At 45.9% G+C, this 23850-nt stretch overlaps 1 protein-coding gene across 1 annotated transcript; it reads left to right on the top strand.

Annotated features, from left to right (window-relative positions):
• The first annotated feature begins 893 nt into the window (after positions 1–893).
• LOC142572771 (sulfotransferase ssu-1-like) lies at positions 894–22431 on the top strand. The gene is made up of 3 exons (XM_075682114.1): positions 894–1135; positions 17607–17696; positions 21344–22431. Exons 2-3 carry the CDS (start codon positions 17640–17642, stop codon positions 22301–22303), a joined length of 1017 nt encoding a protein of 338 aa, XP_075538229.1. The 5' UTR covers positions 894–1135; positions 17607–17639; the 3' UTR covers positions 22304–22431.
• The last annotated feature ends 1419 nt before the right edge of the window (positions 22432–23850 follow it).

Raw genomic sequence — 23850 nt, 5'->3', positions numbered from 1 at the left:
AATAGGTTAGGCGCGGACATACAAATCGAAAACTGGGTAAGTTCCCAAGGAATTTCAATCGTATTAATAAGATAATAGTGCCAAAGGTCATAGTGCACTGCATTATAGAGAACATGTTTGGTGTGCAAAAAACAACAAATTTTTTTTTCAATAAGAGCCCGAAACGGTTGGCTAACGTAGACGGACATTCCTTTATTTTTTTTCATGCGGAATTCAAAGATTCCGCGGGTTGTCTTGTTGAGGTCGCGATGTGCAACATCGGTCTTTTCTAATGAAGGCGCATGCGCATGCACACTGGCAACAGTGTGCCGCAATTGTACACCAAATTGTTGCTTCTCTCGTCACCGCCGTTATCTTGGCGCCGATCCTGCTTCTCCTTGAACTCAGTCTCGTCGTTTCGCTCAGAAATCGCCAGTCTGTTCCATATTGTACACCGAAAGTTGGTTGCGCCCATTTCCCCCTGTAGATTTCAAACCTCGGAGGAAAAAAGAAAGTTTGTGATTCTGCCTTCCTCCTTGTGGTCGCCTCCAGTTAGACCACGAGGCCGTGGCCTCGCTCGCCAGATAATGCACGGTGTAGCTTCAGTTGACAAAGCCATAATTGGACCCTTAGTGGAATCCGTTGTAGAGGGCTCCGTTAAGTCGGAATACTGCCGCCAAGGCTGAGAAGCGATGATCAGTCACCTCGTGCTCTGAAGCGTAACGACAATGCCTTGAACTAACTACCGAGGGAGCTAAGAGTACCTTTTCCAAAAGGTTCCCCAGCCACTTTGAGCCAATTCCGTCGCTGAAAAGATAAGGGGGACAACTGCTCTTCCTTCACTTTCCTTCTCTCCTCTTTCCTTCTCTCCGCTGCCGTTGCTCTCGCTCTCTCTAGCCGCTGAGTCAACAAAGCGGCAAGTGCACCCGTCGGCCGCAGCTCGGTGGCCTTGACTCCCAATCGCCAGAAAGTTGTCGCAAGGGGCGTGTCAGTAAGCAGTGACTCGAGCAGCCGCGAAGAGCGTAGACAACGTGCGCTCCTGCTCGAGTGTTTTGGAGCCGTAACGTGTACGTGCGAGCGTGCGAGACGCGCCAGCCGACAAAGCCCGTGTGACTGCGCTCAAACCGCGCTGCTTGCTTGCTTTCCTCCGAACAAGGTTTGTTGCTTTTTACATTTCTCCCGCTTGGCGCATATCAGACGGCGCGCTTTACAGGGAAGTATGTGTTCCCGCTCGGTGTTTTGCCTGCAGCCCAGTAAAGTATACAGCACAACATCGTGTTGGTCTCGTGTGCTAGGTCAGGCTACGGGAAGTTTTCATACACTTCCGGGGTCTCGCACCCCGTAAATTTTTGACGCCGACTGTACGCTCGGAAAACTGAGGGACACCACCAGAGTCGAAAGTCCGCGCAATCGCCGATACCCAGTTCCAAGAACAAGCAGTAACCTCGACCGTCGCGCATGCGTTAGCCTGTTTATATTGACCCTAGAAGGAAGCTTTATCTTGTGCGTAACTCCGATCCCACCTATTCTAATACATGTGAAACGGAGAGATGATTTTCAGATATAAACTCTGGACTGATTTTTAATGATCGAAGTTCGTTGCGTTTTAGAAAGTTGCATTCTAGTGACTGTCGGAAGCTGAATTTTGGTTTGTGCCCAGAATATTTTATTGGGTTGACGAAAGTTGACGAACCTTAAAAATTAGAAATACGAAGTTTACAAATTCGCAACTCTGCACCAAGGACAGATATCGCAGTTCTCTAAATTTCCTGAGTTAGAACATTAAATCGGGCAAATTTGACATCTGCTAATTTTTTATTTTACGTGAATTTGTTACAAGATTTACGAGGCTTTAGAAAAGTCGTACTTGCATATTAGTGGTGTACTATCGTGAGCAATATGGGCGGGAACACAGGAGCGCGTGGCCGATAGCCTCGAGCCCTGCTATGGGCGATACGTGACGGCCGTTGTCGGAAGCAAAGTGGAAAGGAGGACGCTGTTCTAATAACTGTTGGCACTCCCATCATGCGTCTCTTCGTTTAAAGTACGGAACTTCGCATCGCCAACGCACGTTGATAAAGCTGTTTGATATTGCGGTTATTGATAACTTTGTGCACCGAAGCGTGGTCAATGGAAGCACTGTTTTGAAGCGTAAACATTCACGCCAGGTATCGAGACTAGCGGCAACTGACCCCCGGGGCCCCGTCGCGCGCGCTTGATCGCGTTATCGCTTGCTGGTCCCCCTCCCCGTCTTTCCCTTTGCTCGCGCGGGAACGTGGCACTCGTGAAGCCGCCATCTTTGATGTCTCACCCTTGCACACTTTCACCCGCACCTAAAGCACACAGAGTGCGGGGCGCGATAGGATCTTATCGCACTTGGACTTTATTCGGTGCGTGATGCGGCTTCACTTCGGCAGTCGCGCGGCGCGTGGTATGAGGTGTTTTTGCAAGCAGCCGCTTGTAATTAGGTCATTTCTCCATCTGCGCCTGCGGAAGTTTCCAATTAGTGTCTCGAAATTCCTTTGCGGCGGCAGTTAAATTTTGTTATAATGAAATCACATACAAACACAATTCGTTATATTTAGGTTCTAAATACATGGTGCTCTATGGACAAGACGTTATGAAAAGTTAAATACTTCGTTATATCGAAAATTTAGTTATACTGAAGTTCGTTAAATCGAGTTTTAACTGCATCTTAATTTCTTCCTGATCGGATGTACTATTAGGTGCAGTTTACAGAATTACGATATCACGTTTCATGGCTGAGTCAGGGTTGTAAGTTTTATAGCCTTGTTTTTTTAATATTATCATATTTAAAGAATATTTGCAAAATAATCATCAACGGCCTAAATAAAAATCTGCTTGCTACAGTCACTATATAGTTTCTTTTTCTTTTGAATGCGGCAAAGCTGACTAAATACGGTGTAGTAGTTGCCGCGAAAAGCGATTTCTCCTTTCCCATATACCCGAGCTGAGCTTCATCTTCACTGTTGGTGCACGACGCGAGACCTCAAGCTTGAATTCATCCGGAACTCTTAAATGCGGCGTTTCTCGTAGACAGGTAGTCATTGTACACTGTGTAGTAGTTAATCGCTTTATTGGTGAGTGCAAAACAGCAATACATGCGCTAGGACTTCCTGTGCACTGAGGAAGCCCCAAGTCTAAACTTTGAGAAGCAGTTCAATGAGGCCCAATTAAGCGCGTGAGGAGCTTACCTCATCATTTCCGATTTTGTGTTTGAGACCTGTCTATAGGTTGCTACAAACAATGCAACCTCATGTAGCGCACCACATCCGCAAGTATAATCTGTACTGCTATTGCAATGTGCTTTGCGTGAATATGTAATTCACTCGCATGTGCGTGTGTGTTAAGGGCGATACCGAGGCTGATTTACATCAGGCTTAACCATTTGCCCTTCCTGTCTGTATTTTGAATGTGCTAAACTACTTCTGCATATTTTTGTATTGACTCTGCAGCTGTCTAGTTTATTTTTTGCTGCGAAAGAAGCTTGCGTTAGGTAACCGTACGCCGCAGTCTGATCCTCATGTTTTCAAATTTTGACACAGCCACACTTACACCCGCCTGAAGACAGCGGGCGCAACGACTTCTTCAATTGCAAGTGGACTGCGGATCAGCGTTGTGTGTCGTGCATGCATTTCGTGTATTTTCGTGCATGCGCTGGTCGTGTAATCTATCTTGAATCTGCCCTATTCTTCCATGTCATGTTTACAGTCTCGCGAATCGGGAGCTGCGGCACGACTACCAAGCACGTGTTCCTTCCAACTAGACTCTTAAACAAATGTACACCCTTTGGGTCGTATCCTGCCACACAACGATAATCGTCATCCGCCTTGCTTGAAAACGCTGCGCTCGTTACTTTCCTGTCGGGAACACTCTGTCGTGCTGATGACGCGCATGCCTTTCGTGACTTTGAAGTACAGGACTCGGGAAAGACAGATGACGATTATCGCTGTGTGGCAAGATAAGGCCTCAAGGGTGAAATTTTTCTTAAGAGTGTAGTTAAGTATTCATATTTTAAGATATCATTAGCGCTAATGAAACACGTCCGTCGGTCCGCGTTTCATTCTTGTTCAATTCGCGTTAATAAATTTAGTGAAAGCACATGCACGACGGTGCGTTAGACGTATCACCGACCGTTGCGGATGCATTGTATGGATGACCAACTATAGGCTGGTCGGCCACCTTAAACGTGTACACCGCAACCGGGAATACAACAGGTCCGGTGCCGTTTCCGTCCCCGCGTTGCACTTGCGGAGACCGCGTTTAAAATTGCGTCAGGTTGGAGGCGGAATGCCGCAGCTCCCGCAACGCCATGAAACCACGACGACCTCGATGTACCGAGCATGGGCTTGCCGTGCAGGAAAAACGCGGTGATAGGTGGAGCAGAATTGCCGGGGGAAACGTCGTCAGGGAAGGCCGCCGCCGCTGCGCTCGCGTTCGCCGCGTGCTGAGGCAAAACGATGTCGCTGGCACGAGAAATCACGGTGCAGTTTGGAGGAGGGAAAAATTGCCTCCGAACTGCGCGGGCGCGCCACAAAACCGGTTTGATGCGCTCCGGCTGAAGAAATCCTTGTAACGCACACGCACACAGACATACACACGTGCGCGCCCATTATATATATATATATATATATATATATATATGGCTATTAGAGGGAGAGACTCGCGAAAGTCACCCAGCACATCATGACAGACGACGACGAGGCACCATCGATAGAGCCCGTTTGTTTACTCTTGTTAAAATGATACGAAAACCAAAGAATACACTTGGCAAAGATAGAAACCTTGGTCTTACTCGACGTTCTCTTCCACTTTGGTATAGTCTGAGTGGAAGCAAGGAATAAAGGGTTGTGCCAGAAACGGGGCCGACGAACTTCAATCAGGTATCACTAATGCTGCTATACTGCGCAGCGCCCCGAACTGGCTCTAGCGTCGAGTTCATTGACGAGTAATCAATTCGCTGGCAGTGCCCAAATAAGTGCGGTCGGCTCATTCCGTCAAAATATAGGCTTTTTTTGTGTGTGTGCGTGAGCCGCCGGCACAGCTCCTGCCATTAAACCTTTTCCTACCGAGGACGAGCCAGGCCAATCGTTGAAATATGTGCAACTCATGGTGAGTACAAGCTAGGCTCGTATAGCTCGATATGTAAACACAAGTTCGGATTCACGGCGCATAAGATAGTTCGGCTTCATTCCATACAATTCTTTTTTTCGGTGTGCGACAGGTGAAGCCACAAAAAATTATACGTCGACGAGTACACCTAATTCTGAGAGCAGCATGTTCTTGTACTCGAAACCGGCTTTCCAAAATGACGTCGTTGTCTTGCGGTCGTTTTTCTAGTGATAATTCTAGTCGTGAAAGAAGCCAGAAACGTAATTTTCTTGAAAGTTATATTAGGAGGAGGAAGAGGCAACAGAAAAGCAGAAGGCACGGAAGTTAGCCAGAATAACGTCCAGTTGGCTACCCTACACCAGGGCATGGGAAAGGGGAAAACAAAGATGATATGGAGAGAGAGGAGGGAAGGAAAGAAGGAAATTAGCCGTGAGTTCGCTGACGCGTGTGGTCTAATAGAAATTGCATTAATAGTCACGGACGTTCACACAAGCCCGTCGTCCTCAAGAAGCACAAAATCGCCTTCACCGCTTTATGGGCCGACGAGCGATGGGGGCGGTGTTCCAGCAGCACCTGCACAGGAAGCGGCCGATTGTCTAGTTTTTGGAGAGCGTTAGCAAGGTCTTCTCTTTATCGGGCATATCGTGGACAGCGGCACAGCAGGTGGTAGATATTTTCTTCGGTGCTGCGGACCTCGCATGCTGCACTGTCGGTCACTCCAATTAATGTGGAGTATGCCTTTGCGAAGGCAACTCCTAACCAAAGATGACAGAGAAGCGTACCGTCACGCTGAAAGAAGTTCGAGTGGAGGTCGGAGTTGCAGTGAGGGGTTTAATCGATGCAGTGCTTCATGGGAGCTATATCAGGATTCAGAAGAACAAGTGCACTTGACTGCACTAAGTGACAGCAAGCTCACCGATCTGTCTCCCTGTGTTCAGACACCTCGGATTCCGAAGGTTACCGTGGGAGAGCATGCATGACGGCAATGGGCGAGTATCAAGTTGTCGAACGCGCCCCTTGTACGTGTACGATTTCCGTTCACGGTAGGCCACAGCGTCGATGCAACAGGTGACAGCGCGCGTTTTTGACGCAGGAAATTTGGGGTATGGTTCTTCGAGAGACGAATCGTTACGCAGCGCAGTATTTCCGGCACAGAAATCAGAACCGTGCCCCGTGGAAGGAGCTGGATGTGAAAGAGCTTCGTGTATTTCTTGTAATAATTATTTGTCATGGAATTATCCATAATTCAAAATTTCCATGTGCTGGTCCAGGCACGCTGTCCTCTAGACACCTATTTCCGGAAAGATCATGGGCAGGAACCGTTCTCAAATAATGAGTTTCCTCCGTTTGGTGGACAAAGAAGCTGGCATCGACATAAACTATCATCCTCAACCTAGGCTGTGGAAAGTCTGGTCTGTGATCAAACAAATTAAAGAGCGTTTTCTTTCTGTGCGCAGAACGGGATGAAAGCATAGATGAAAGCATGCTCTTGTACAAGGGACGGCTAAGCTGGAAGCATCATAACCCCATGAAGCCCCGCAGGGGCGTCTGCGTCAGCAGGCGTTTGGTGTGTTGCGACACCACGTACCCGAGCACACGAGGGTTGGACAGACTGTAACCAACGATGTGTGTGCCGTGTTATGTGCCCTCTATCTCTTCTCCCCATCTTTCATCCCCCCCCATCCCGCTCCCATGTGTAGGGTAGCAAACCGGTTAGGCAAAACTGGTTAACCTCCCTGCCTTCCTTCTCCACTTTTTCCTTCCTTCCTTCCTTGGACCTTCCCGCGTGTAGCCGTGCGCGGCTTAGCCGTGCCCGGGGAAAAGGGCCTCCCGGGGGTTGAGCCAATGCCGGGTGTTTGGACCTTTACGGTCCCTCGGCGGCGGCAACACACCCCTTTGGCCTCGGCTTCACGTATACGGCACCCCCGGACTGACCCACCCGAGGGAAATCGGTAGTTGCCTTTTCCTGTCCCCTTCTCCATTCTGCGTCTTTTTCTCTTCCTTTCAATCTTTCTTGTCTTCTCCTCTCTTCTATTTACTTCCGACTTTCCTGGCAGCGAGGGTTAACCTTGTGTGGGTGGCCAACCTTGGGTACTCCAGATTGGGTTATAGTAGCACCGTACAACTGCCGAGGGCTTGTCTTACTCGTAAGACCTGCTCCGTCCCCATGTTGGTCTCGGTGGTGGGCGGTTGGCGCTGTTGCCCAACTCATGACCTCTATATGGCTTCTAGTAAACCAATTTCCCTTGATCGCCCTCTAAAAAGAGAGCGCACCGATGCAACCTTTCAATTATTTTTGAAAAACAATGAAGGAAATTTCTACACCCGGAATTTGTATACTATGTAATCCATAGTGAAAGCAACACGCGCGCACGTAAACTCTCCCCCTTCTTGGTGGCGAAATGCCTTGGCAACATGATAGGAGCTGGCTACAAAGCCACAAAGATGACCAATGGCAACCTGCTGATTGAATTGAAGGATAAACCTCAATATGATAAAATCAATGAATTGAAATGCATAGGCGATGTAGCGGTCACTGTGTCCATACATCGAACCATGAACACGAGCCGTGGAGTAATCTCTGAAGACGACTTCATGGACCTTAGTAACGAAGAGTTGCTTGAAGGTTTTCAGGACCAAAATGTCATCAAAGTAGAACGAATTCTAATCCGCAGGAATAACCACGACCGGCTTTATTACTTCGCGACCTGTTCACCGGCGCCGCCTCCGTAGCCCCCAATTTTTTACTGTTTGTTTAGTTCATTCTTAGTTCGCCCGACCGCCCCTGCTCTCCGTGGCGCCAGAACTTACCCCCACGCCGAGTGCGGGCTGGCGTAGCGGTAGCAGTGGCGGCTTCTTCGTTGTGTTTTTGTGCTTGTCTGAACACCGGGTTTCCGGCTGTTCTGATTGCTGTCCGCATACGTGCCAAGAACGCAATTACTGCTGAGAGCCTTTACATTTCGTAGGCCGTAAAAATCATCGCTCGCGATGGTGCATTGCTGCGTTCCGCTCTGCAAATCGAGCGGGCGCACAGCGAAGGGTATCACATGTGAGGGCTGTCTCATATTAATTTGAGGGCACCAGCCTCTCAGTCTTCTACTACTGTCATCATAGCAGGCATGGACAGGGGAGGGCTATCGTACCCTACCTTGGCTTTCGTAGAGTTCGTCAGCCGCCTGGAAGGTGCTGCATCAAGTGTGGCTCCTGTGCTTAGGGGGCCAACGCCGCTTAAGAAGTTTGCAGACCTAGTGCTGCCGTCACTTACAAAAAATACGCTGTTTGTGTGCTTGAAGGACACCACAGAGCCTCACAGAAGGGCCCTGCTAAAGCTGATTGTCCACAAGTTTATGAGGCCATCTTTGTCCAATTTTGCCTCTGATCTCACAGAAGAGCACGCCAAACGAAAATTAATTAATGCCAAACCGAAATCACGAACGGTCCTAAAAGTGTAAGAATCTGGCTGACCTGAAATAAAGTTGTGGCTACGACCGGCTATTGTGCCTGGCAAACAAGCTTTCCTAGTCTGGTTTTATTCATTTTTCATGTTGAGTGCGTCTTGAAATGATTAACGATCGGGTGAATGCTCCTGAAAACGAGTAAGTGTGCATAGCGCGCTTTTTGTCGTAAATTGGCGGAAAGTAGCGCGGCTTCGCCCTGGGATGCTGCTAGCTACAGAGCAGAAGCAATCGTGTTCTGGTTGTGCAGCTGTGCGCGCAAAAAAAAATAAATAAAAACGAAGTTTGAGTAGCACCAGAGCCGCGCCCACCACTACAACCGCTCTTTGAGCTTGTTTTAGCTGCAAAACTGCTGCGCTGAGAAAGAAAAATATTATCGCTGTCAGCCTTTAGTCGGGTACAGCTTTTTGTGGCTATGCAGGGGAATTGCTACGAGCGCGAGACGCCTGCTTCTGCGCTGTTCTCGCGCGCTCCTAACTACCACTGTATACAGAAAGCTGTCCGCGATTATTGCATCTGATGAATATTAACACGTCTTTGCGGTGCGTGCTTAAACGATGCGGTTTAACTCGGCCTACCGGCAACATGGTAACGCAAGCGTACTGAAGCTAACAGAAGCGTACGGCGGGCGCTGCCGAAATGAGGGTAACTTGTGGCGCCACCTGTTGCGGCGCGCCGTCCCTCCTGAACAGTCACGTGATATTTACGCGGACACGCGCCGCCATAGGAGCCGGCGTAGTGAGCAGGTCGCGAGTAATAAAGCCGGTCGTGGGAATAACGAACAACTTCGAACAAAGCACATTGTACTGACCTTTAGTACCAGTGTGTTGCCTAGTACAGTGGATGCAGGCTATATCAAAGTACGGTGCTTTAAGTGCCAGAGGTATGGACACGGATCCCAGACATGCCGAGGAAGGCATACTTGCGCGAAATGCAGCTCGAACGATCATCCATCAGACACTTGCGACTCATCTCCACATTGCGTGAACTGTGATGGAAGCCATCCAGCCTACTCTAGAACGTGTCCTAAATGGAAGCAAGAAAAAGAAATCATTGCATTAAAGGTCAAAGAAAATATAACATTTCACGAAGCAAGGAAACGTCTGTCATACTTAAATCACACAAGCTTTTCCGAGGTGGCGCGACGGGGGGCAGCGTCACAAATCTCTCGGGAGTCTGCCGCGGTCACTGATAGTGGTCCGGTAATCACTCCGCCTGCCCCCTGGTGGCTGTAGCAAGTGCTGCTCCATCAACATCGAAGGTGGACCTGCCGACTCCGGTTCCGCAGGTCCCAAAGATAATCCGAACTCCACGGCCTGGGACGCGAGTTTCAGCGCCTAGTTCACGATCCTTTAGCGCCTCTGAGAAGGTTATGGAGGTCGATCAAAAATCCCGGCGTCATCGACGCCGAAAGATCAGCGCTCTCAAGAGCGCACTAGAAGAGATAAAATACCTGTAACTGTTCAAAGAAAGGGACCGGTAACCTAAACGGTTAGCGCCCTAGTACAGATATCCATCTATCTTTACTACGTGCTCTTCAACACAGACAACAAAAATCTTCCTCGATATGGCTACACAAATCATTTAGTGGAATGCCAGGGCCCTATTTCGCAATCTAGATGATGTCAAAGATCTACTAGAGGAATATCAGCCACGACTGTTCTGTGTTCAAGAAACACAAAGCCCACACACAAGAACTTCTTAAGACAGTACATCATTTTCCGTAAAGATAGAAATAATGGTAATTATTCTTCAGGTGATGTGGCAGTCATAGCCCAAAAGTCAGAAGCGTGCCAGCATGTATCACTTCAGAGTCCATTTAAAGCAGTGGCGGTTCGGGCTATATTGTTCAACCAACTTATAACTATTTGCTTCATATATATATCGCCTGATGAACGGTTTGACACAGCAGAATTTGAAAAACTGATTGACTAGCTTCCCGAACCTTATATAGTAGCACAATGCGTTGGCGGGCTAGTTGATGCGAATCCATGAATACTTTGTTTAGCGCAAAACAACACACACAAGAAAGGCGACAGGACAAGGCTATATAGTAATCGGAGACTTCAATGCTCACAGCACATTGTGGGTGACTCAAGATGTGATGCGAGAGGACGGGCAATAGAAAACTTCCTTTTTTCTTCTGGAGCCTGTCTATTTAAGAAGTCAGAGCCAACTTTTTACAATTGCACACACAACACGTATTCATGTATAGATTTAGCCATATGGTCAGCATCACTTCTTCCACACCTGGAATGGAGAGTTATCAGTAATCCATATGGGAACGATCATTTCCCAACACTCCTAGAAACAACAAAGTGGCACGATGGACCAACTTACCTCAAAAAGTGGATACTTCATAGTGCAGACTGGTCGAAATTCAGAAAAATATGTAAACTGTACCTGGAATATGTGGACCACCTAGGTGTAGAGGAACTGACCACCTACATCACTGAACATATCCTCTGTTCTGCTAAAAACTGCATACCTCAGTCCTGCACAGATAAAGTAAATCCAAAACCGTGGTGGAACAAAGACTGAAACTGCAAAGAAACTCCAGAACAAAGCATGGAGCAGATTTTCGCGCTACCCAACCACAGAAAATCCAATAGAATTTAAGCGGTGTGCAAGGCAAGTGGCCGCTGTATCCACCGAATATTGAAAAGAGAAAGCTGGACACGCTACGTACCTCCATAATCTCATACACGGATGTTAGAAAAGTGTATAATAGGGTACGTAAACTAAAAGGGCAACATTCAAATTCTTTTCTTCTCATCACTGGCTCAGGCGTTACTATAGAACATCAAGCAAACACCCTTGGTGACCATTTTCAGAGAGTATCTAGCTCTGAAATAATGCCGAAAAGTTCTTACACCATAAAGAAATAGCTGAAAGTATCCCTCTGCGTCAAATCAAGTTGTCATCATAAGGATACAACAAACCACTAACAATCCATGAACTCAAGCTTGCCCTAGGCTTTTGTGGCAACTCGGCTCTAGGTTCTGACACAATAACATATGAAATAATCAAGAATCTGCCTTGTGAGACCCTAAACTGCATCTTAGGTCTCTATAACAAGATTTTTGCAACAGGTCATGTACCTTCATCTTGGAAGGAGGCAATAGTCCTGCCAATACTCAAACACGGCAAAGACCCTTCCTTAGTTAACAGTTACAGACCGATTGCACTCACAAGCTGTTTACTTAAGGTATTTGAAAAAATGATTAACCGTCGCCTTGTGTTCTTTTTGGAATATAATAGTATATTGGGATCCTCAACAATCTGGCTTCCGAAGAGCAAGGTCTACAACCGATAATCTTGTTCTCCTCGAGTCATATATACGTGATGCATTTGTACACAGCCAATACTGTCTATCTGTATTCTTTGATCTTGGGAAGGCATATGATATTGCCTGGCGATACGGTATTCTGCAAGACCTGGCGTCCTATGGAATTGGTGGTTATATGCTGAAGATCTTGCAGAATTACCTATCTGAAAGGAAGTTCCGCGTAAGAATTGGCTGTGTACTTTCACGCACTTTTGTTCAAGAAAACGGCGTACCACAGGGAGGAGTACTAAGTTGCACACTTTTCCTAATTAAAATGAACTCTCTCCGCTCTGCTATACCATCCATGGTGTCTTATTCTGCCTATGTGGACGACATCCAAGTCAGCTTTAAATCTTGCAATATGTCCATATGTGAACGCCAGATACAGTTAACTGTTAATCGGCTCGCCAAATGGGCAGACGAAAACGGGTTTAAATTCAGTGCAGAAAAGACTACCTGTGTGCTGTTTTCCCGACGAAGAGGGGTGTGTCCTGACCCTTGCATTACGATGAATGGGAGAAGCCTGGTAATTAGAAGAGAACAAAAATTTTTAAGTGTAATCTTCAATACCAAGCTAACCTTCATGCAGCATTTAAGAGTTGAAACTGAAATCTGTTAAAACAATGAACCTTTTAAAGGTTCTATCTCACCAGTCGTGGGGAACAGATAGGCACTGTCTCCTATCTCTTTTTAAAAGCCTTGTGTTGTCACGCATAGACTATGGATGTATTGTTTATCAGTAGGCTTCAAAGACAGCACTTAAGCTACTCGATCCTATCTATCACTTAGGTATCCGCCTAGCACTTGAAGCCTTTCGTACGAGCCCTGTCCAAAGTCTCTATGCATAGTCGTATCAGTGGCCACTGGCTTATCAGCGCACATATCTCGTAGTCACCTATGCAATAAAAACGATGTCGCTAAAACAGCATTCATGCCAAGCACTCATAAATGATCTGTCCGCAAATCAGTTGTACTTAAACCGGCCTTCTCACGCCCCGCCGTTCCCATTAGCGGTACAATCTGTTGCGGAAAAACTTGCAATAGTTTTCACAGATCTGCAGGAAAGTGACTATGCTTAACCCATACCACCTTGGGAGCAATGTCCTGTCACCTGTGACTTGTCCTTTAGAGAGCTTAAGAAAAAGAGTTGTCCAAGTGCCCTCATCCAGCAACATTTCATGGCTCTTGAAGACAAGCACAGATCTACTGCATTTTTCATTCATGCTTCAAAGTCTGCAAATTCGGTATCATGTGCAGCCCATGGCCCAAACTTCTCCAACACTAAAAGCTTGCATAAACATAGCAGCATCTTTACAGCGGAAGCGTACGGTATTCTGATCACTATTGAGTATATAGTACAGCACAAGATAGAAAAGTCTATAATATACACAGATTCCTTAAGCGTTGTCACAGCCCTGCCCTGTGGCAAAGCAAGCCGAAACCCTGTAATTAACCAGCTCCTTAAACAGATCCACGTAGCGCATAAACAAAGCCTTGCTCTTGTTGTATGCTGGGTGCCAGGCCACTCTGGGATCGCAGGCAATGAAATGGCGGACAAAAATGCTGGAGAAGCGGCTCATTGGGATACAATTGATGTAAGCTGGGTACCTGGCGCAGATATGAAACCTGCGGTACGAGAGGCGCTCCATAATCATCGGCAAGCTGAGTGGGACAAGGAAGTTGAAAATAAGCTGCACCTGTTTAAACCGCAATTAACCAAACCTTTCCCACTGAAGCTTGATAGACGCACCGAAGTCACCCTGGCACGACTCAGAATAGGACACACTTATGGCACACAAAAATGCCTCTTGACTGCAACTGACCCGCCGACGTGCACACGCTGCGGTGAGAACTTAACCGTCCTACATGTCCTCATTCAATGCACCGAACTTCACCGAGAGAGAGTAGCTCATTTTAAGGAACTCTACACACACCATATACGACCCCATCCCTCGATGTTCTTCACAGAGGATGTACTTCTTAACTTTAAGTGAGTGCTTAATTATCTTGCTCAAGCTAAATTTATAGATATCATCTCATTCCATCCTAACCAGATTGATTGTGCCTCACAGGTGAGGTACAATCTGATCCACAAAAGTATGTGTGAGCTCTCTTGCACTTCTTGCGTGAGCAAGAATTGTACAGCAAGGGATTCGGTCAATCCGCAATAATTTACCATGTGTGCCTATAACCAATGCATTTGACTTTATATTTATCTTCATAATTACTTTAGAATTCATTCACTAGTATTTATAGATTTGTCTTACGTGTAGGCCTCTATACAGCCTCTATTTCAAGTCACAGCACTAAACCCACAATTTTACTAAACGAAAACACATGTCCTGGCGCTCTTTGGCCTTAGATGCCCTTGCGCCAATAAACTTCAATCATCATCATCATAACCCTATGAAGAGAGCATGATGTGAGGTAAACTTATTTTTACTTTGCGAATCCGAAAGCGGCTATGTTTCAAACATGGTTATTTACACTACAACTGAAACTGTCATCTAAAATGAAATGCGCATGAGCGCAATTATAAAGTGTTAGCAATTATGAGCAAGCACCTGGATCGTGGCTACTGCCTGACAATGTACAATTTCTACTGCTCCCCGGTATCAATGGGCGATTTGTTCAGTAGAAAAATTGATATTTTCGGTACAGTTCACACAAGAAGAGTAATGCCACTTCTGATGTAGCCAAAACTCTAAAAAGCAGAGGCCACTGCATAGAAGTGTCAGACACAACAGTGGCAATATAAAAGACGTGTGTGCCTTAGCACTGTATATGCGGCAACATCTGTACATGTGGAATCATCTCCAACCAATCTGCTTTGCCGGTTGCCGTTTCATGCTTACATCTACTCTCGATTGGGAGAGCCAGCAATTTTTTTTAACAACAAAATGGCAGGCACATATTAAATCTGGCTGTTTTCACTGCCTTTGTTGGCTATAAGAAGGCGACTGGTAAGCACGACACTCAGCTAGAGTTCTACAGGAGTCTCGTAGAAACTCTGATTGACGAGAATTCCCGACTTCAACCTCACAACAAAGGACGTAAATCCTCAGCTATTCAAATGTCACGGCTTGTCGCTCGCCACTTCCCCAAGTACGTTCTGCCAACTGCTGAAATCAAGCTACTAAGGAGATGCTTCGTGTGCTCGAAACGATCCTCAGGTGATCGAAAGAGAAGCAGCCGAAAGGAAACCAGGACCTGGCACGAAGGCTGCGGCTTGGCGCTGTGCTATATTCCTCGTTTTAAAGTGTAATACTCAGTGGCTAAGCTTTAGAGGGGCCGAGTTAAACGGGCGTTGGCAAACGTGATACACACACTCTCAGCTAACCTTGGAATTTGGAAGCTCTGAAGTGAAACTTTTACTAGTACTGCGGTTAAGCAAACTTCGTTTTTCTTTCAGAATAGTTTTTTTAAACGTGTTCTTCTGAAATAAATATTTTGAATATAATTTCTGGCTCTTTCCTTGCGAATATGTTAGTTTAAACCAACAAAAGCAATCAGGGGAGGTTGGGGGGGGGGGGGGGTCTGTTTCGGCCGTGCTTGCAGAGTGTGCTTGGTAGTGAAAAGGTTCACCCAGACCTGAATGCTGCTGCTGTGATGCTGTACTCCGTTATTATAGACGCCGTCAAAGATATTTTACTAATGCAATAACGAAATCGCATTGAATATACAAGTTCAGTCACCGCAGCGCCCTTCGTAATACTGAAGCCGTTAAACTAATTTAAGCCCGCCGTGGTTGCTCAGTGGCTATGGTGTTGGGCTGCTGAGCACGGAGGTCGCGGGATCGGATCCCGGCCACGGCGGCCGCAGTTCGATGGGGGCGAAATGCGAAAACACCCGTGTACTTAGATTTAGGTGCACGTTAAAGAACCACAGGTGGTCAAAATTTCCGGAGTCCTCCACTACGGCGTGCCTCATAATCAGAAAGTGGTTTTGGCACGTAAAACCCCATAATTTAATTTTTTTAAACTAATTTAAACACGTAAGTACGTGCTGTTACGATTTGTTTTCATGCCCCGCCTGCTTGGGCCAATTCTGGCCTGCAGTATTGTGAAATAAAATAAATAAAAATAAATAAATAATAAAATACTGACGTGATGGGGTTAGCCTCTGCATTGCGGGGGTTTCAGTCAGCCATGTCTCTGCCATGCACAGCCGCCGGGATCGGCCCACCATTTATTTCGGTCGATGTTGCACCACAAAGAAACCCTGGAATCCCAGTCATAGACAGCTTCGCTGTAATAAATGAGAATGACACGCTGAATGTGCTGTCATAAAACATGTTTTTCGCCACTCTACGAAAGGAGTCAGTGATAACCATTTTTCCAGTGAAGTACACGAGAATGACATGCAGAATATGCAGTCATAAAAACATGTTTCGCACGATGGGGAAGAGCGGTTTCTCAATATCACTTTTCCAGTGAAATAAATGAGAATGACACACCGAATGTGCTGCCATAAAGCATATATAGCGCCACATTGAACAGCAGTTTCTTACGCTGATTTTTCCCCAGTTAGATACACAAGAAGGACACGCCGAATATGCTGCCATAATACAGGTTTCTTTTGTGGAAAGATTGCAATAGTAAATGTGCTTCTTATTAAACACAATGCAGGGCACATTTTTGTATTTCTGCTAGTTACACTGAATTCTTCTTCGCCACAAAAAATTACTGACAAAGCGCAGATCTCCGAAGAATATACAAATCACCGCAACCTGACTTCTTCGAGAGTGCTCCGGGTGTTCTCAGTTCGCATGACCTGAGATATATTGTGATCGCCCTTTTTTTTTTCACACCGAAGATTTCTTTTTTGTTGTGTATCGACCTCACTGGCCACATTTTACTGTGTCCGATGCAGTTAAAACATCTCAGGGTGACGTCCTTTTCATTACGCCGTCGTCGTCATGCCACTTGCTGAACTCGATCCTCGCCATATAGGCAAATGAATACAAAACTTAGTATGCCCCTTCCACAGGAGACTTACCTCATGCTTCTGTATGGGAATGCTCACTTGGGAACCGGGGGCGATATATCGGGCAACATTCGCACTTGCCAATTTTTTCAGATTCTTTATATAAAAGGGAGAAAATGCGTTTTCTTTTGCTCTCGATAACTCGTGTGACACGTTCCTATATGCAAAGCGCTTGTGTATTTCGTCGGGCCACCGAGTATATGTATAATCTGAACAAGGTACATTCGCATACGGCCATACAAACAGCGTATAACTTGCTGTTAACTTGCAATTTGCTGAAGACTGTGTGTGTCGGGCATTTATAAGAACTGTGCGCAGTGCGTATAATACCGTTCATGGAAATGATCGCTGTCATTCACCGTAGTATTGCATCACCACCTTATTAAGTTGCCCTTCTTCCTTCCCTGTCTTTATCTAACCCTTTAGCTCAGTTGAGGGGTAGCAAGTCAGAGACTAGCCTCTCCGGCCGACCAGTGCACATTTCATTCCTATTTATTTGCGCTACCATGGGTTCAAATATGTGCACGTCGCAAAGGTCTTCTTGGAAAGATGGCGGTGTCCGGCTGTGAATACCCGCTGTTGTCAACAGTCGACGAATTCAGAGCTAGACGAATTGAATTTTAGTGAGCGTTGGGACATTCTTGTGGTAGTGGGGTTTTTCTCGCGATTTCCCGGTTTCTAAGACTATGACATCAACGATCTCTTCGTCTTGGTTCTCGGCGCAGGTACACAGGTGACTCAAGTTAAATCGTCCTGCCATGCCGTCGTCGTGGAACCCGGCAGAAGAGGAAACCAGCAAGAAAGCCCTCGAAGAGGTCCGTTTCACACCTTATCATGTCTCACAGAACAAATTTCGAAGGCGGCACAATCCACTTCAGAAAGCAGTCGCGCACCTCTGAGGTGAACGCCATCATGTTAACGTACACAGGAGGGGCGCAAGCGCCCGTCCTGTGTATGTTTCTTTTGTTGTCCTTCTTTTTCGTGCTGCCCTGTTATGTGTTCAAGAATGCACCAATTAGCCCAAACAAGAGCTTTACTACAATTATGCACACTTTGTGAGGAGATGGATTCGAACTTTCCGCAATGGTTTACCATATGCGATTGTAGCCAACGCATTTAAGGCCCTTTTTGTTTTAGTAATTATTTTATTATCGGTGCACTAAAATATATCGATCTACGTACTTCACGCGTATGCCTCTACACAGCTTTCATGTTAAATCATTGTTTTAAACTAACAATTCTGCAGAATCATGGCACATGTCCTGGCGCTCTTTGGCCTTACATGTCTTGGCGCCAACAAAATCTCGCAATTAATTGATCGATCGATCAATCAATCACAATTTGTGAGGTACGTTTGCCAAGCGCTTCCTGTAATATCTCACAACAGCCTCGGAAATTTTACGATACGCACACCTAGACTGGAGTTCTTTGTATCTGAGCTAGGCATGTCTGTGAAAATTTGTTCCCGCAGGAAATAGTGCAGAGAAATGCCCAGACCAAATAGGAAGAATTACGAGAGAAGAACGTGAAACGAAAACAGGATTAGGGAGTAATTTCTGCGTGCATATTGTTACGAACAAAATTGGCATTAGTAAACAGACAAAAACCTGTAGTTATTCGCTTAAACATGCAAAACCCGCGATTAACTTGCATATTTGGTTTGGTTTTCTTCTAGTGTAAAAGTCTCTGCCACCTCCCATTTTGTTTTCCTAAATGCTGAAGTGCGACATAGTCACGCATTCTAGATTACTAAAACGGAAGTTGGTATTTTGCGGTAAGATAGCCTGCTCCACGTGTAGCTTCATGAACTTATTAAACCAATTGTGGAAGCGCTGCTGATCTTCTATTTTGATAAACGACATATCTGCATTATAGTATATTTTTGCATGGTGAACATCATTTCATTATTGTGGATACGCTAAAGGCAGTCGCTGTCAATGACTGCAATTTTGCGTCATAATCGGCGTGTGACAGTTTAGAGTCAAGAAGCCCTCATTCAATTGCTTATTCATGTTATCGCTTATTCCCTTGCGTAAAACTGCAAGGAAATTTTCAGTGACGTTTCCGACCGTTGATCTTCCGGGAAAGCATAAACAAGACGATCGAACCAGAGTAATCAATGTTGGCATAACTGGACGAAGTGCGAGAAGCAGTAAGGCTAGTATCCTCCTCAAAACTAGAAAAATCCCAGTGAAACACCTCTTAAAGTCCGTTCTTGTTGTCAACCTGATTGTTATGATTCTGTAGAGGCCCTTGCCAGATCGCATTGCTCGGACACCTCCTCGCATCAGGATCTCATGCATATGTGTGGATAAAAAGTCAATTCCACCAGTCAGTTCAGCTAAAAACATCTTTTGTTTTCCCAAATACAACCACATAGCTTTAACATGGCTGTTCTTCAATTTACCTTTTCTATCCGGGATTGCCTCGTCCTATGGTAGAAGTCAAAATGTACAACACATTTATTTTGAGTCGTTGGTTGCAATGCAGCAGCACGTCTCACACAAAACATCATTTTCTCAAAAACGAGTGGCAACATGATTATTACACGCTTGATATATGGTATCGCCTGCATTTATTGCTTAAAGTTATAACAAAATATTTTAGCTTATCAGTTTGGTTTAACCTTCTAAGTGATTAAAGCTATTGTCCAGGGGTACAGACACAGGGCCTGAAGAGACTGTGAATGGTACAATAGTGTTATCATTTTCCAATAGAGCGGTTGTGTGGCTGTACGCAGCTGACATCACTAATCACACGCGTGTATTTTAAAACTTCGAGCTCGTTCAGGTCTAACGCGTATGCATAGGCAAAGTATAAATAATAGCGCATTTCATGAGATACTTACTTTCTCCATGCACATTCATGAAGCTCCCAGTACTTGTAATCACATGCAGGGTGTTTTAGCTGCACGAAATTTAAAAACATTGCCAGTGGCTGTTAGCACAGTTCTAACCCTTGATCTAAATTACTCAGTGAGGCGGCGATCACTCCTACGACGAATCAAAAATGGTTCGTTAAACAATAAACGTAATCATGCTAATTAACATTCCAACTTATTATGTCACGGCACATATATCGATAAACTAATTGTACCTAGTGAGTATGCAAGGAATATCGGCTTAGAATCAATTCTGAGGATGGCGCAGGTTTTGAGATATGCGCCGTCAAACTTGCGGTAAAAATTCACTGTTCTACATTTTAAAGAAAACGCTGCTTTATGCATTGAAACACAAAAGTAACTGGAACGCCAATACATTTCTTCGGATACTTTGAAATATAGCCGCTCAGAATTGGCAGAGTTTTGATAATTGGTTCTAAGTCGATATTTACTTGCATACTCGCAAGTTACAATTTGAAGATTGAAATATTATTAGTAAATTATTAAAGTAAATCATTAAAAAGTTCATTTTCATTGGCGTAATTACGAGGGCGAACCAGAAAGTCTTTGACCCTACTTTTTTTCACTTAGCCTAATTACGGCTGTAAATGCGAAGTCAACATGTCCATTCCCAGCGGTGGACCTTTCTTGGACCGGCCCGGCCTTACCTGCCGGTAGCTCCGCGGTACGGCACTGCTGTCAGTTGCTGAAGATGGCAGTTGTGCTTCACACATTCACGGCGTACGAGTAACGAAGGGTGATTCGTTTTCTATGGAACAAGGAATGAACGCCCATAGAAATCCACAGGGAAATGCAGCCCACGTGTGGGGAAAGCTGTAGCTTTGAGAAGTGTGACGTGGTGGCGGTGGTGTTGTGAGTTCACAAAAGGCCGTGAAGACTTGCATGGCAATGAGCTTGGTTCCACAGTCGGCCGGACGAATTCTACCACAGGGTCATCTCAAATTTAGTGCTGCGATGGGGCTAATGGTCTGAACTGGTTTGGGGACTATGTTTAAAAATAGTGTAAGGTACGTAAAATAGTACGTACATTTGTAGTTACCTGTATAAACCTAATTTGGCTAACAAAAAATAGTGTCAAAGACTTTCTGATTCGCCCTCGCATTCTTTTTTTATTGAAATAAAAATAAAAGAAAGAGACGTGTTCACCTTATAATGGTGACGGCTACTCCTTTTCTCATAGCGGAAACATTATAAATAAAAATATATACGAAAATGAGGAGAAATCACATCATACGGTCGAAAATCCACAGCACAGTCCTATACACCTATGATCTTAACAATATAGAAGTCAATGCAAGTTGCACCACAATGAGATTGTAAACAAAGTCACAAACCCGCACAAACGGATTGGATGAAGATTGCGATGAGTATATAAACAGATGAGGAATTAGTGTATTCTAATTCCTCGTAGTAGTAATGGATGCCTCATCGAGTAATTTACATCAAAAGTAAGAATTGTGCTATCTGCCATAGGCATTTTTTTTTTACTTTGCTGCAGCCAAAAACCACGCCTTGTATTCTATAGCACTTACGTTATGCGTTCACCTGCTTTCCCTGCAGGCGTGCAAGCCCGGACCTGCGTACAAGACTGTCTACAGAGATTTCGAAGGTCTGTACCTGAGCAATACTTTCACGGATAGAAACATGCGTTCTGCTCTGTCCTACAAACCGCTCGACGGGGACGTATTTGTCGTGAGCTACCCGAAGTGCGGCACAACATGGATGCAGTACATTGTGTACGGCATATTCCGTGACGGTGTGCCCCCTGCGAACCTCATGGAGTTCATGAGCATGACTCCGTTCTTGGAGCTTGTAGGAGCCGAGAGCGCACAGGCTATGCCACGACCAAATGCCATCAAGACTCACCTGCCGTTCAACAAGCAGCCTTATTCGGCCAAGGCCAAGTACGTCTACATCACCCGCAACCCCTACGACTGCTGCGTGTCGTTCTACTACCACACGAGGAACATGCCGATGTACTGCTTCGAGAACGGCACGTTCGACCAGTTCTTCGACATGTTCGTCGAAGGAAAAGTGGACTACGGCGACTACTTCGACCACCTCTTGTCCTGGTACGAACATCGAGGGGACAGCAACGTGCTTTTCGTCACTTACGAAGACCTCAAGAAGGACACTCGCGGCTGGGTGCTCAAGATCGCCGACTTCCTGGCTAAAGAGTATGGAGACAAGTTGAGGCAGAGCCCAGATATCTTCGAGAGGATTATGGCTACGACTAGCGTCGACTCCATGAAGAAGATTAACGCCGAGATGAACAACTGGGGCAAGGATTTGGCGAGCGTTCCCCTGGAGACGCTGCCTGAAGGGATGAAGTCGTTAGTAGAAGCCATGGGGAACCTGCTGGACAAGCCAATAAAGGGAGACTTCGTGAGGAAAGGCATCGTGGGGGACTGGCGGAACCACTTCTCGCCGGAGCAGGTCTCCAGGATGAAAGAACGAATCGCACTCAAGACCGCCGGCAGTGATGTCATGGAGCTGTGGAAAGACGCGGGCTTGCCCTGAGTATGAGCGCAAATTGGCGATTTTGCGTCCTGGCTGACGAAACCTCTGCAGCACGAGCGGACGGGTCATTTATGAGTTCTTTCTTCTATGAGCCGTAGCTAGAGAATAAAAAAACGGATGCTTCAGCACTCACGAATTTTTAACGTAGGCTAAGGATACTGGTGCAACGCGAAGCAGTTGTGTGGACTTTGTGCTCACATTCCACCTACCATATCAAGACTGCTTATACTATCACGGATATAGTAAGCTAGAGAGCAAATTACTTCTGAGGTGACGCGCATGGGAGTATTTGCAATCCAGTGAAGTAAGTACAGTCTACATGATTGCGGCTTCATCAGATTTTGTGAGTGGCATCTTTGCGGTAACTAAGTTCGCAACACATGGCTAACTTAAGTTTCTTCTGTTAAGCTAAATTTACAGTGTTTCTGGGTATTCATGCACAAAGTTAGTTAACGTCCTTGAAGAAGAAAATAAACTTTTTTAAAAGAATGGCCCGGCAGTTTTGATTGTGGTGGCATCAGGTGGCGGCTCAAAGTCCAACTCGGGCGGCATCTTCGGCTTGCCGGACGGCCCAGGGCTGGTCTTCCAGCTCCGAATTTTTGAGAGCCGCCTCCCAGCGACGGCGACGCCGGCGGAGAATGTTCCCGGCGGCCAGTAGCACTACGTGATTTGTCTATACTTACTATCACGGATGTTTCGTTACGCAAACCGGCTGACTAAGTCTTCCTCCAACGTGCGCTCTCACATTTTTCTTTCCTGAATAAGACCACTGTCTCCTCTAGTTTCCAATTATCTCCGTTTTCCGTATTGTCACTCTTTACAAAGGATACATAGCTACATGAGAAGTACGCTGGTCCAGTATTCGCGAATGCTCGCTGTTATAATGGCTATTGCTGAAGCAGTGAAAGGTTCTTCTGGTCCCTGAAACACTTTCTGAGCATAATAGCAAAACGTTGCCCATTTGTAGACGAGGCTGCTTTGAACATGTGAGCCAAATATTACTACACTGCATGCAGCAAGAAATTTACAACTCGCCGTGGTTGCTCAGTGGCTATGGTGTTGGGCTGCTGAGCACGCGGTCGCGGGATGGAATACCGGCCACTGCGGCCGCATTTCGATGGGGGCGAAAACACCCGTGTACTTAGATTTAGGTGCACGTTAAAGAACCCCAGATGGTCGAAATTTCCGAAGTCCTCCACTACGGCGTGCCTCATAATCAGGAAGTGGTTTTGTCACGTAAAACCCCATAATTTAATTTTCTTACAGAAATTTACAATCTCGTGTCAAAAACCTCCAGGAAGCGCTCGCTCTCTCCTTCGCAATGTCGTCGCGCACCTACGTCGCAAGCAGCCAAGCCAACCAACGGATTTTGGCTGAGTTCGTGATCGCGAGAACAGCGTCATTAATACTACATTTGCTAATTCCCTGTTAAATAAATTACTATGCAAGTCTGCAATCTTTAAAAAAAAAGTATTTCATCTTTGCCCTTCCGGTCTACACACAGGCCATTTGCGCGTAGCTGCCTCGGCTGAGTGTGACCTCCGAGA

This window comes from Dermacentor variabilis, chromosome 2 (assembly GCF_050947875.1).
Source record: "Dermacentor variabilis isolate Ectoservices chromosome 2, ASM5094787v1, whole genome shotgun sequence".
Lineage (NCBI taxonomy): Eukaryota > Metazoa > Arthropoda > Arachnida > Ixodida > Ixodidae > Dermacentor > Dermacentor variabilis.
This window is presented reverse-complemented; position numbering and strand designations above follow the sequence as displayed.